General features: G+C 33.8%; 1 protein-coding gene across 1 annotated transcript in view; it reads right to left on the minus strand.

The window, feature by feature from the left end:
* LOC149785920 (E3 ubiquitin-protein ligase rnf213-alpha-like) overlaps positions 1-14,404 on the minus strand; it is a 427,433-nt gene that overhangs the window by 386,160 nt on the left and 26,869 nt on the right. Inside the window, exon 10 of the mRNA XM_089978087.1 lies at positions 6,273-6,492. Within this exon, the coding sequence (XP_089834213.1) occupies positions 6,273-6,492 (220 nt within the window). The remainder of the gene's footprint in view (positions 1-6,272; positions 6,493-14,404) is intronic.

Consider the following 14,404-nt stretch of genomic DNA (forward strand, 5'->3'; position numbering starts at 1 on the left):
AATTTACCCAAGTGAGACAGCATATTGTCAATAACAAAAATAATCTTAAACACATTAACCCATGAAGATTAAACAGCCCCTAGTTCTGAGCAAGCCTGATGAATAATGAGAGTTCTGTTCTTAAAATATTTCACAATTTGTAATAATTTTCAATAATAAATAAAATTTCCAGATGTCAAGTCTGCTTTTTTAAGGCAAAGAAAAGAAAAAATTCAACAGGAACATAAACTAAGGAATATTTTACCTAAAAGGTATTACAACTGGAACATAAACTAAGAAATACTTTACCCAAAAGGTATTACAACTGGAACATAAACTAAGCAATATTTTACCCAAAAGGTATTACAACTGGAACATAAACTAAGCAATATTTTACCCAAAAGGTATTACAACTGGAACATAAACTAAGCAATATTTTACCCAAAATGTATTACAACTGGAACATAAACTAAGGAATACTTTACCCAAAATGTATTACAACTGGAACATAAACTAAGCAATATTTTACCTAAAAGGTATTACAACTGGAACATAAACTAAGGAATATTTTACCCAAAAGGTATTACAACTGGAACATAAACTAAGCAATATTTTACCCAAAAGGTATTACAACTGGAACATAAACTAAGCAATATTTTACCCAAAATGTATTACAACTGGAACATAAACTAAGAAATACTTTACCCAAAATGTATTACAACTGGAACATAAACTAAGCAATATTTTACCTAAAAGGTATTACAACTGGAACATAAACTAAGGAATATTTTAACTAAAAGGTATTACAACTGGAACATAAACTAAGGACTATTTTACCCAAAAGGTATTACAACTGGAACATAAACTAAGGAATATTTTACCCAAAAGGTATTACAACTGGAACATAAACTAAGGAATAATTTACCCATCAGGTATTACAACTGGAACATAAACTAAGGAATACTTTACCCATCAGGTATTACAACTGGAACATAAACTAAGGAATATTTTACCCAAAAGGTATTACAACTGGAACATAAACTAAGGAATATTTTACCCAAAAGGTATTACAACTGGAACATAAACTAAGGAATATTTTACCCATCAGGTATTACAACTGGAACATAAACTAAGGAATACTTTACCCATAAGGTATTACAACTGGAACATAAACTAAGGAATATTTTACCCAAAAGGTATTACAAAGCAGTGACTGAAAAGACAACCGCTCTGAGTACTCTAATTATCTTATAGATTAACTTAAGATGCGTCAATGGGCAACAATGAAAACAGTCGACATGCTTCACACAGTTCCATAAAAACAAATCAGCCAACACAGGCAACACATGCATTTCACAAATTCTAATTGTTTCATTTACTTAACGACAGATTTCTCCTTCACAACCATATTCCTTGCAGTATCGTATCCTTCACATCACCTTAAGCTTGGATAATACCTCTGCTACCACAAAATGAAATCTTCTATAACATCAATGGAAGTTTTTCCTTGATTTAATCTTGCTTCTGAAGGAATCTGCCTAAAGTAATGGTCAAAACAGGAAATGTAATGCTAAGGCAAGCAGATTGTGTAGAACTGTCATAATAAAATTTATATCGCTACAATAACAAACAATAAAGCTGAAGTCACATAAAAAGTATCTGTACAGCAAGAAAAATAATTGTGTTTTCATGTCTGGATATTTACCTTAATGACAATTGATGGGCCATTTGGCACCGTTTGTATGAATGTGAAGGATGTTGCTTAGGAGTCTAAAAAATCTGGCGTGATATGGAGGAAGTTTTGGTCTGAAAGTTGTTCTATGATTGTAGCAACAACAAAAAATTAATAATAACAGCCATACTTAATAGGAGATGAGTATCATTTATAGGTTTTCAACTTGGTTGCTATGGAAGTTACACCACTGCTTGGGAAGTCACCCCAAATAAAATTCTGACATAGTATATTCTAAGACATATTCCAGGCTTGATTAAAGTTGACTGAGCCATACTTGAGTCTCACAGTTGACTCAAAGATGTTGAAAGCAGGTTTCTAACATCTGTTTTCTATGGAAACCACACCATTTAATGGAGGGGTTGGGTGGGGAGCTATCACCAAACAAATTTTCTTAAAGCATGTCCTAATAATTGTTTAATCACAACTGGCTCAATCATTCTGGAGAAGAAGTTTGAAAACAGATTTTAGACCTACTTTCTCAGAGCATCATTGATATTTTACAGAACCTTGTAACTTACCAAGACTAATTTATTACTTGCCAAAAATTTAATCTGGGTCAAAGTGCACAGGAAAAAGCAAAACTTTTGATACTTGACTGAATAAACAAGTCACATTTCTTGAAATATAATGTGAACTAGTATGCATTAAGATGATATACTTAGCAGGAGAAAAGTGGATTTAAATCAACATAGACTTCAAAGCAGAAATAAAACTGTATATGATTACAAATTTTTCTAAAAGTAACAAAATTTGTTCATTTGTAACTATTTTGGTAAAATAAAGGTTGTTTTGGTTGGTTTGTAATAAAACTTTAAACACACTGGCTTTATCAAATCAAGGAATTGGGAGCTTAAAGTGCCTTCCCAAGGAAACAGTCAGGCAGCTGACCTGGGTATGTATAGAACCTGTGATCTTTGGCTGCAAGTCCAACAATCTACCATGGATACCAAATGAATAAAAAATAAATAATAAGTAATGATTTTTGTATGACACAATACTTTTGACTGATAAAAATAAACATTAAAATGTAACAGAATATGATTAAATAATTACATTGTTGTGAGCCAATCTTGAGCTACTTGCAAAACAAGCTCTTTCGACAATGTGTATGTCAATACATAGATTTCCATAGTGTGTGTGGTTCACCAGAAGCTTAACCAGTACAGCATTAGAGTTGTAATTCTAGGGTCACTGGTTTGATACCTGACTAGGCCAGCTCAGGTTGACTGCCTCAGTATATCCTTGAAAAAGACTATGTTTTAATTATATAAATGGCCTTTTTTTAATCTGACATTTTCTTGAAAAGTTTCAGATTACAAATTAAAAGTCATACATCAAAATACATAAGGTCATAAAATATAAGGTTATTTATAGTTGCAGACAGATAATAATAAAACTGTTTTCACACTAATCTGATATATTCAGCATAGGATCTTGTAATTATTATGCTAGGGCAAAGTGGTATAGAATATAAGTTACTTTCCAGCATGAGCTGACATTTCTACAAACCATTTCCTCCATTCTTTTTATTAACAGCTGAAAATCTTGTACCCAGTTGGATAAACTCATTAGTTTTACTAACCTTGGGCAGATGGGCAACTGTTATTCTCTAGCATTTGTGGCTAAAGAAGCCATACTGCTGCTAGTGAAGCAAAACCATAACAATTCTGATAGAACATATTCTAAGAAACGCTTCTTTCAAATCTGACTAAAACTGGATCAGCCATTCTTGAAATGTCAAAAATGGGTCTATCAATCTACTCCCAAAAAGGTCAACTGTTGCCAGGTATTGAACCTCGATACATTTTTCCCAGAGCATTTCTATGTAACATTCATACAAAGTTGAATAAAAACTGGCTCAGTCATTCTGAAGAAGTCAAATCTGGGTTTTCTGCTGTATTTACTATGGAAGCCAAACCACACACTAATAAAGAAATACTTTTGGAAGAGCATGTCCTCAGGAACATTCCTACCAAAAATGACTGAAATTGGTCCAACAGTTTTTGAAAAGCTAAAGATAGCAATGCTGATGGACAGACAGCAGATGAGGCATGCCAGATGCACGGTTAATCCATAAGCTCACTTGGCCTCATGGTTAGGTATGCTCTTCACTATTTTTGAGGATAACTGCATACTCTGACTTGCTTCAAAATTGTGCTCACCAAATGTGTTAATAATCATATGATGAGTAAACCTGTCTCACTAACAAAAGAGGCAGGATAATTGAGGTATAACTAAAAAATAACAAGCAACTGATAATTGTCTGATGCTTTACCAAGAAACATACAGAAACGTAAAATATTCTTAACATAGAAAAATTTCCAGCCAAAGTTATATAAAGCTTTACACCAATGCCTGTGACCAGGTTGTGTTGGTATCAAAATGGCCATTATGGTGGCAATACAGAAGGTCATATCAGCACCAATGTCATTCAGGGTCAATTAGGCATCATAACAAGTTTTCTAGTAACACTCCATGTCAATATGACTTTTCATTCAGGAGGAGCAGCTATATTAAGGTTTTCAAGATGGCTGCCCTGGTGGCCATAATAATTATCAGGTAAAAACCATTTTCATTTAAGACCAACTAGACATCATAAGAAAATTTAGTGTGAACCCTATGTTCTTGTGACCATCCAGTCAGGTGGTGTAGCGATAACACTATTTTCAAGAGTGTTACTGTGGTGACCATAATGGATGTCTGGGTGGTGCCATTTTTATTCAGAATCAAATGAACCTTGGAATGAGTGTTTGTGTAAAACAAAGTTTAAGTAGTAATAGCAACATTAAAACATTTAAAGATTATGCATACATCAAAATGAACAAAAGGCCCTGGTTGGTCTCTTGTCACTCACATGAACTGCTGACATGTTAGATGATGGTGAAATAAGCTTATATAAAAAATCTGATCAAAATCTGATCAGAAATATGGCCACTGGAGTGTTCACAAGCGTTAAGTATTTTAGACGAATGTTGCTCATAATCAAACTCACCTGAGGTCCTAAAGATATAAGCTTATAAAACAAATTTGACTAAAATTTGATTTTAAAAAATAAAGCCTCTAGCATCAGCAAATGTTGCTGGATGGATTACAGACAAAAAATGATGTAAGATTTATGACAGGCAACTAAAACTATAAGTTAATTAAGCCTTTGGTAAAGACAGCAAAAACGTGGCACAGTTGAAACCATACAGCCATACAAAATATAATACAATTTAGAATGAAAATATAAAAATTAAGCCAAAAATACTTAGAGCAGGGATAGATAAATAAAAAATGACAAAATACTGATTTTGTATGCAGATGACTTAAATTTTCTGAGAAATCCCAACAGAATTTGAGAGCTTACAGAGATTATGTGACCTGTACAGAACCAAAGTTTAAACTAATGAATATCCCCTAGTAAATTGGTAGCCACATGGTGGAGATAATGGAAATAATATTAATGGTATCTCTGAAGAGTTTTTTTCCTATAAAGACTACTTTCCTAATCTATATAACTATAATTTTCTGGGAGGATGAGACTTGGTAAGTAGTGGAGATTAAGTTCCTAACATAGATATGATCTAATAATGTCTTTGATGAAAAACAGACTTATGTAATTGGCATCTCTCAATTTAAATGTTTTAGATAATTTTCATCTAGATATGCAAAATGGTGATTAATTAGAACCTAGTTAAGTAGTTATGATAAATTTATAAAGATTATCTTAAAAACAGGCAAATTTCAGCAGCTGATGTATCACTTGTATAATCTGTCCATTACAGTATTACCCATTCAGGCATATAGACCAGCCTAATGCAAAGGTAAGTAATCCAATGAGTAATCTTTATAGTCATCTTCAGGCCATCTAGTAATGTAAACCTTGATGTATTGATATGAGGCTGATTAGCAAAGTTTATCTGATTTCCACTTGAGTATTCTAATTTCGAATTTTTCAACAAAATATTCAATTTCTTTAGTGCAGCAGCAAATTCTACAGATGTCAGTATGATAAATGGAGCACCACAATATTAAATCTATCACTCCAACATGATAAGACTTGTTGTAGCCTATTCTTGAATTGCATGGTTTTACTGCAATCAGTCACACTTAAACATCAGAAATGCATGTGCTGCTTGGGTATGCAAGGACTCAACCTCCTGCTTGAGTATGCAAGGATTTTTCCTCCTGCTTGAGTATACAACGATTTTCCTCCTGCTTGAGTATGCAGGGATTCTTCCTCCTGCTTGAGTATGCAAGGATTTTTCCTTCGATGTAAAACAAACCTCCTCGTTTGTAGATAGGTTTTATATAATTTAAGGATGTAATGATTATCAGATAAGAATACTGTAAACAGTTAGCCAAGAGTAAACATTATTGGATCATCTAATTATAAAGACCCCTCAAACTTAGCTCCCACCATTCAAATTCTTTCTCTGTGTTCCATCATATATTTGAACACAGCAAACTGCATTTAATTCCTTTAATCCTAACTAGACTATTGCTCATTTATGACTTGTCATAATTCTGCAATAATTTTCAGCATTATCTATAAGTGATGCCAATAAATTGTTACCTTATTTTCATCACTTATAGAGGATGCTCCATATCTGGATGTTGGTTTTGTGTTCTTGATATAGTATATGCATGCAGCTACACAAATTTCTGGTGGCATGATATGGAGCTTTATCACAGCCTCAACCTCAGGAAGCCTCAGAGCAGCCATCAGAGTGCGTGGCAGAAAGTAGTCCAACTCAAATAACGGAAAGAGAAATCTGACCATGTCTTGAAGGGACCTGCAACAGAACAAATAACAAAATCTTAACCTGACTGATTGATAGATTAACTCATATCACAAAAGAAGTAAGCACATTGAGGTAACTTCAAGATTCACAATAACACAGAAATATGCAATGTCAAAACAAAATATGGCTTTCAACAGCATAACAGCTAATATCACAAATTAAGCAAGAAGATGCCTAACACATGGAAAAGCTCAACTGATAAAGTGAATATTTTGATAATTACAATCAAATAGTTGATATCACATATTTAAAATGTAAACCTAAAAATGAACCAAATAGTTGGCCATCATGATTGGTACAGTCATTTCCAAATTTATATCATTTAAAAATTTCAACCCTTGAACCAGATTTCAGCTGGCAGAAAATCTGCAAGGATTGTATCAATTTACATAATAATATGGAAAGCTAATGTTATATAGTGTACTTCCGGACTTTAATGCTGTTCATGTGAGTTATAAAGAAGGACCACCTTATCAGTGCGGTCACCTTATACTGAGGTATTTTATATTGTGTATTACTATTAAATAATGAAATGAAATCCATGGCCATGCCCTTCCCCCTAGATGCTCAGGAATGTAGACAAGGTCCAATCAGCCTTCTAGCATGTCATAAAGACAACTAATCATAGTAACCTTTTTGCCTTGAGACATGTCCTGCAAGGATGTTCCAGCAGAGGTTTTGATCCTCTTAAAGGAGTATGGTTTCACAGAAGGATTGTTGACTTTATCTTTCTTTTGTATTGTTTTGGAACACATAAACTTACTCAACACTGTATGATAATAATAACAATAATACAGACTTTATTTTCAGAGGGTGACTCAGTTAGTTACAATTGAGAAACTAATCTACCTTAAGGCCCTCTATTAGGTACATATAAGATACCAGCAAATAATATTTTCATGCACATACACACACATGCACACACAAATAGACTGGATTGTGCTGATGTGCCATTAAACCATATGCATGCATATTAATTACATACCACAACTATAGCAGTCTTGTACTAAAGTGCCTTAAATTACTGTAAAGTGAATACATTTATTTTTTTGTTGTTATGCCAATCATTTCTAATGGTTTTGCAGTTTTCTGGTATATGCCGATTACAAAAATAGTATTTATAGCAAAGACAGTGTATGTCAGGTGTTTAAATTCTTGGTCTGTAGCATCCTCTGCATCAAAGAAAACTGATACGTTATGAACAAATCTACTTCATCAAACATGCAGTCTCCATCTTTATTATCATACATAGTTACCCTTTTTAAATCTGGGGAAACTTGGACATTATAGTTCCAATTTTCCATGGCAGTTATTTAAAAAAGTTTCCAATACTCTGGAACTCTGCTCTGGAATAGCATTCCAGTTGAGATTAGAAATGCCCACTCTATTTCCTTCTTCCAAACCCAATATATCCAGTGGCTTCAGAGATGCAGCTTAAATAAATGAATTCCTTTGTATGAGGGCCTCAAGGTAGATTAGTTTTTAGCTAATTGTGTTACCCTCTTTAAATAAGGTCATTATTATTATTATGGCAGTCACAGTGCTCCCTTCACTGAGTTTTATGCCACTGTTTGGTCATGAACACTACTTAAATGTATTATTCCCACATACTTCATACCTATAACTTACTGTGAATATTTTGAGTATCAGCTTTTATTTCAATAAAAGCAATCCTCAGGATCAGACTTTTCTACTTTCAGCTATCAGTGTAAATATATATCTCGTATCTGAGCCGCATACCAGCATCAGACACTCCTGACAACCCCACAAACTCCCTCAACTATCTCCCTAGTTATTCATTGTAATCAGACTTCTGAGTTTTGGTTGTCAGTGTTCATATATACTTCATAACAGTCCCTTGTGCTCCACATACTGGTATCGGACATTCCTGACAACCCCATATATTCCAAAGTCTCTCTTCATGATGTATTCATTATTTAAACATTCAGAAATTGGCCAGTGTAGTGTTCTGTAGTGTTCTGGGATGTCATGTAACCCATGTTATGCCAAAGACTGTTTTACATGTACACTAAATATTAGAGACAAAGTGCAGTTACAAGTTTCTTTTTTCATGAATTTTGACAAAGAATTATTTTTTTCAGAAACGATCAGAAATATTTGCTGCTTTTGTCTTCAAATTCAATTTATTTCATTTTTTTTTTAAATTGTAAGACGTTTCTTTTGCTTTGAAGCATATTTCATGCCTCCTTCGTGGGCAGTGTTTACATCTTGTTTTACAGGTGACTCTATTTATATAAGTGGTTGACTATTTATAGAAGTGGGTATGTTTAGAAAAGTAGTTCTCTCAATTTATACAGAAATAAGTGCAGCTCCTCCTGATCATGTGGTAACATTCAGACCAGTGGAAATTTTAGTTACCTTTACCAACTAATGTTATTGCAATTATTCAGAACTGAACAAGACATAGTCTCTGGAGTGGTAAAAAGCTGAGCCATGCAAATGGAAGATCACCTCATTAATATGTGTGGACCTCACTCAATCTCAACATTATGTAAGATCTTGATCATTTAAGCCAACATTCCAAGTTTGTTCAAAATCAGATCAGAAATATGGTTTCCACAGTGGCAATAAGATCAGTCATTAGATGAAAGATCACCTTAATAACATGTGTTCATCCTGCTAATTATCAAACTTGCTTGAGATGATATAAACCCATCTTCCAAGTTTCATCAAAACTGGATCAGAAATAAATTTTTCAGAGTGGTAACAACAAGGTGTCACTGAAATATTTAACCAATCCTTTTACGTATCCTTCATTTGTCAACATTTTTAATAAATACTGTGCATTAGTTATAAGTTCATATGTTTTAAAACTATTTTACTAAAGTAATAACTAAAACAAGAGTCCCTCAAAGGGACTAATGCTCTAACGTCCAAAAACAATTGCCTCAAATCCAAAATATTTCTTCTTCTTGACCACAAGCACTGAAACCATCTCCGATATACTTCAATGACAAAAGAATTTTCAAATTGGACACTGTGGTGGATACATTTTATATCAGACCAGCACCATTTTCATGTAGAAACAACTAGATACCATCAGAAGACTTTAAAGAAGTAGAAATAAAATTAGTGATAACATAATTTTATGATGGCTATTAGTAACTGTGGCCATGTTGGAAGTTAGACTGGCACCATTTTCATTTAAGAACAAATAGACATCATAGGAAGTCTTTCAGGCACACTCTACATATATTGTGAACTTCTGAGAGAGTGGTAGGTGTAAGGTGAAGTTGTTTATTTCTGCAGCATGCAGAATGGAGAGACTGTTGGTATACCTCTATGTTACTTTCATGTACTGTGGCTGAAATTTCTTTAGATATTGTACTTGTGGACACTGTACATGATTTAAGCACACAGCTAACTAAAATGTCTGCTTCCTTGTGCTAAAAAAATCAGTCTGAATTAGTCTAAAGTACACTATCTTTAACAGTTATTAAAATAGGGAAAATGAATGTTTACCAGACTAGACAATACCAGCTTCTGAAAGTGCAATGAGTTACAAAATATATAAAATCTAAAAAATAAGTTATGAGCTCTTATATTACAAGTTACCTCTGAAGTTCAGGAAGTGAAAATGACCTAGCAAAGCTAGTAGTCCTTTAAAGGTGCACATCTGAAGTAAGGCCAAGGTGTATACTCTATAACCCATACCTATCAACTCTCATGCCTGGAAGAAAAAACTCCCAATTTATGGGATCCTTCCTTGCCTGCCTCCGATTTTCATAATATCTCCTGATGTTTGCTGAGAACTTCCAATTATTACATTATGTCTGTTGATTTTCATTTCTCCTAAAAATAATTCTAAGTAAATAGATATATCATATGCAATCCACAAAGGCCATGTTCTATTTTATCACCTGTAAATATTGTTGTGACAAAATAACTATTATACTAGAAAGAATTTTTTCTTCAATAAATAGAATGTCAAGTTTGAAAATTATTCAAATAAACTGCAACAAAAAAGACCACATCAATAAAATTGTGAGCAATTAGTTTCAATCCCAAGAATGATCACTGTGAATGTTGTAGCATCTCCATTCCCACAAAGGAAACTTACATGATTAATTTACATGGCATTACTGTATAATATATAAAAATGTTAATTACCATCATTAAATTAAAAGAAAGAATAAGAAAAACAAACCATGAAGAATATGCACCTTAAACTACTTCAAAATACCAGTAAATATGTTATTTAGTAAACAATGTTAAATGCCCTACGAGTTGACAATGAAGAAATAAGGTGGGATATAAAATGTGGATAAAATAGTGGCCACATGAGTATGCTTGAGATGGCATATTTAGGCACTGTTAGTTACAACAACAAAATTGGGCATCATTTATTTGCCAATCATTTGCTGGTGTTTACATAACACACAGTAAAACATGTTTTCTTTGAAGTATGCCAGAGGGCCAGTCCTTTTCACATGACAACTGCAATGATAAGAATTAACTGTTAATTAGTCATACTGGCTTTCTTGCTTGTATACTTAAGACTAATCTTAAGCTATTGTGCAGTTTTGTCACAGTTACCAGAATATGAAAATAGGGCATGTCCTGGGGGAAAATAAGGCACATCACTGAGAAGAATGGTGTGTCTCTTGAGAATTTCATACAGATTGGAACAGAAAGATCAGTCAATATTTAGTAAAAACAGGCTTAAAAAATGCAACCTTTGGTGAAAACTCTATGTCAAATATGGACATCCGTTCATAAGATATAGCGGAAACATTTTCAAGATGACCACCATGGTGGCCAAATTAGAAGTCAGATTAGCTTTATTTTCACTGAGAACTAATTAGACACCTTACAAAATTTTCCGGTGGAGACTCAGTGTCAATATGACTTTTAACTATGGAGTAGCAATAACAAGATTTTCAGTTTGACTCCTATGGTGGCCATATTGGATGTTGAGTAAGCACCATTTTCATTCAGGACAAACTAGGCATAATAAGAAATTTTTCAGTGAAACCATCATGCTGATATTTAGAGGGAAAATAACAAGATTATCACTGTGATGACCACACTGGATGTTCACTCAGCACCAATTTCATTTAGAATCAACTAAACTTTGGGATAGATGTGACATGTATAAAGTTTCATAGTAATTTTCCATCCAGTTTAGAAGTAGAGATAGCAAACCTGCATTAACAGATATGTAGACAACAGGCCAGTCAACAGGTCATTCCATAGCCTCTTCTGGTCTTTAACCAGCAGAGCTAAAATTCTGTATAGGTTATGTTGCATTTTCTGGTAGTTGCATTTATATATGAAATGACTAGGATTTTTACCTAAAATGTCCTTTTCAGAACCAGCAAAATCACGTGTTTGTTCTATCATCCTATGCAAAAGCCAACAGACTGAATGAACATAAACAACACATAATCTTCTGTTAGGTTCTTATGATGATTTCTGTTAACTCATTAACCCCTGGCAACGAGTGTACGGGGCAGGAGGTGGTAGCCTACTGCCGAGTTCTGTAGCGTCATGGTTATGCATGATAGTCACTAAAGTGGGTGGTATCATAGAAAGGTAGACAGATGTAGCGCTACAAGAATACCACAAAATCTGGAATATCTAGTTGCACTACAAAATACAGATAGAAAAAACCCATATTTTGGATCCCAATTTTTTCCACCCCGAATTCATCCGTGGTCGGAATCCGATTTTGTGTCCGAATTTTAGACCTATTGGTCTCAGATCCAAGGCAGACCAGTACAAACTGCAAACAGATGGATGAACCTTTGCAAAAAGCAGGATAAGATGGGCATCTGGAATAAAGAGTGGTCTCAATACAAAAATAATGGGTCCGTTAAGCACAAAAAAAACTAACTTTTACCCTTCTGCTCATGCGCGAGCCAAATAGCCAATGAAAAACGATGTTTCTAACACAACTAGGCACTAGGTTATTGAAAAATCACTTGGAAGCTGATGTATTAGGATGTATTCAGAAATAGCTTTCAAAATGTGTTTTCTACTTGAATTTCAGGCGAAAACGACAAAAACCTCAAGGGGTTAATGTGTTAAATGTGTTCACTTGTTAGCACATCTGAGGAATGGTGAGCAATTTTTCACAAAAAATACCCCTGCTTCTCCAACATGCTCATTGATGGAGATAATTCTAAGGTAAAGTAAGCACATAACTCTTCTGAAAATAGTTAAATGACTGTCTTCAACAATCCACTAAAAACTAAAAAGCTAAAAGAGTTTCATTCAGGACTATCTGTCACAATCTACATCCAGCTGTAAAGGGGCAAATAAGTCTTATGATAATCAAGGGAGCTTATTACCAAGCTTCCCACACTGCATAACAAACTGCCAAACGTTTACAAGATTCTGTCTTACACCACATTCACATGCAGGACCTAAAGGCCAATAACTCTAACAAAACAAAAGAAAGCTAAAGTGAAAATGCACATCCTACAATGATGACCATAACAAGGACCAAGTTTCACAGTGATACACAAAAACCAGTGTGATTAGCTGTGTTCACAAGATGCTGGCACACAGTACATAAGACTCTATGAGAAAAATGGCAATAACTCTAATAACACTCACATGATTACAGTGATTTGTTTATAATGCAATAGACCTAAAGCTATGATATGATGGGTAGGGATGGTGATTTTTCTCATGTTGTAAACTAAATATGTTGTCCATGTATGCTGAAAGAGTGAATTTGAAGATTATAATGTGATTGGAAATGTTGTTGTTGTTGTCCTTGGGTTTAACAACATTACTCAGCACAAGACAGGCTATACATGGCAGCTAGTATGACTGGTGGAGGAAGAACCAATGACACATGAGAAGCTACTGGCAGCATTCTCACATACCCACATTGGCTGAGTTTGAGACTCGAACCCAGATGGATAGAGGTGAGATGACAATGATTGGTAAAGGCAAGTACTTTAGACCACCAGGGCCCAAATTAGAAATGAATGTAATGATTGTTACTTAGCCTGAAATCTGCAATGGGTCAAATGTGATTGCCAGTCATGTGGTAGCAACTGCACTGTCATCAAGTTTGATCTTGCACATTGATAAATACTCACAGAATATATACTAGAACTTTATTTCAGGAAAATATTTCTGACACCTAAATTTGCATCCAAATAAGCTTCATAATAGCAATAAACTTGATAACTTCATCAGCTGACAAACAAAAACATGTCACCATGATAGCTGATGCAAGATCACAATAACAGTTCACCACACTAAATTTGTCAAATTTCTAATTGTTAAATTAAATTTCACTTGTTTGTTGTAAATGCTGGCCTTCCTTTACATAAGTATGACTATGTATTGAACTTTTAATACTGTATTCTTCCTTTTTATGCTAGTCAATTTTCATTGTTAGGAATTTTTTACTCTTCATCCATTTCTAGTAGCCATGGTTATGAATTATAAGGTTTTGACGTTTGAAGGACAAGTCATAATACAAAATATATATATGCTACTAAGTGTAAACAGACAAGTGATGCTAAAGTCAGAGTCATCTGTGCACAGCTGCAAGAGGAACATTTTATTCTTCACACATCCTGTATGTGCCATACTGACTTTAACCATTCTGGTGTATAACCATCCATCAACACAGTAACATGACTGCATCCAGCTAATGCATGAGTGCAGAACTCAATCCCAGACATAACGAGAAAATATTGACATCCATATAGATAAATGTAAATAGCATATTTATAATATTGACAATTTATGCTTCAGATGATTAATTCTAACAAAAGTTACAATTTTTTAATAATGTACTGGATATATATATATATATATATATATATATATATATATATATATATATATATATATATATATACTAAGCCTCTTGTTCAATAAAGCAACCCAATAAATAATTATAGGTCTTTAACAT

The sequence above is a fragment of the Sinohyriopsis cumingii genome, chromosome 12, assembly GCF_028554795.1.
Source record: "Sinohyriopsis cumingii isolate HCF-2022 chromosome 12, ASM2855479v2, whole genome shotgun sequence".
Classification (NCBI taxonomy): Eukaryota; Metazoa; Mollusca; class Bivalvia; order Unionida; family Unionidae; genus Sinohyriopsis; species Sinohyriopsis cumingii.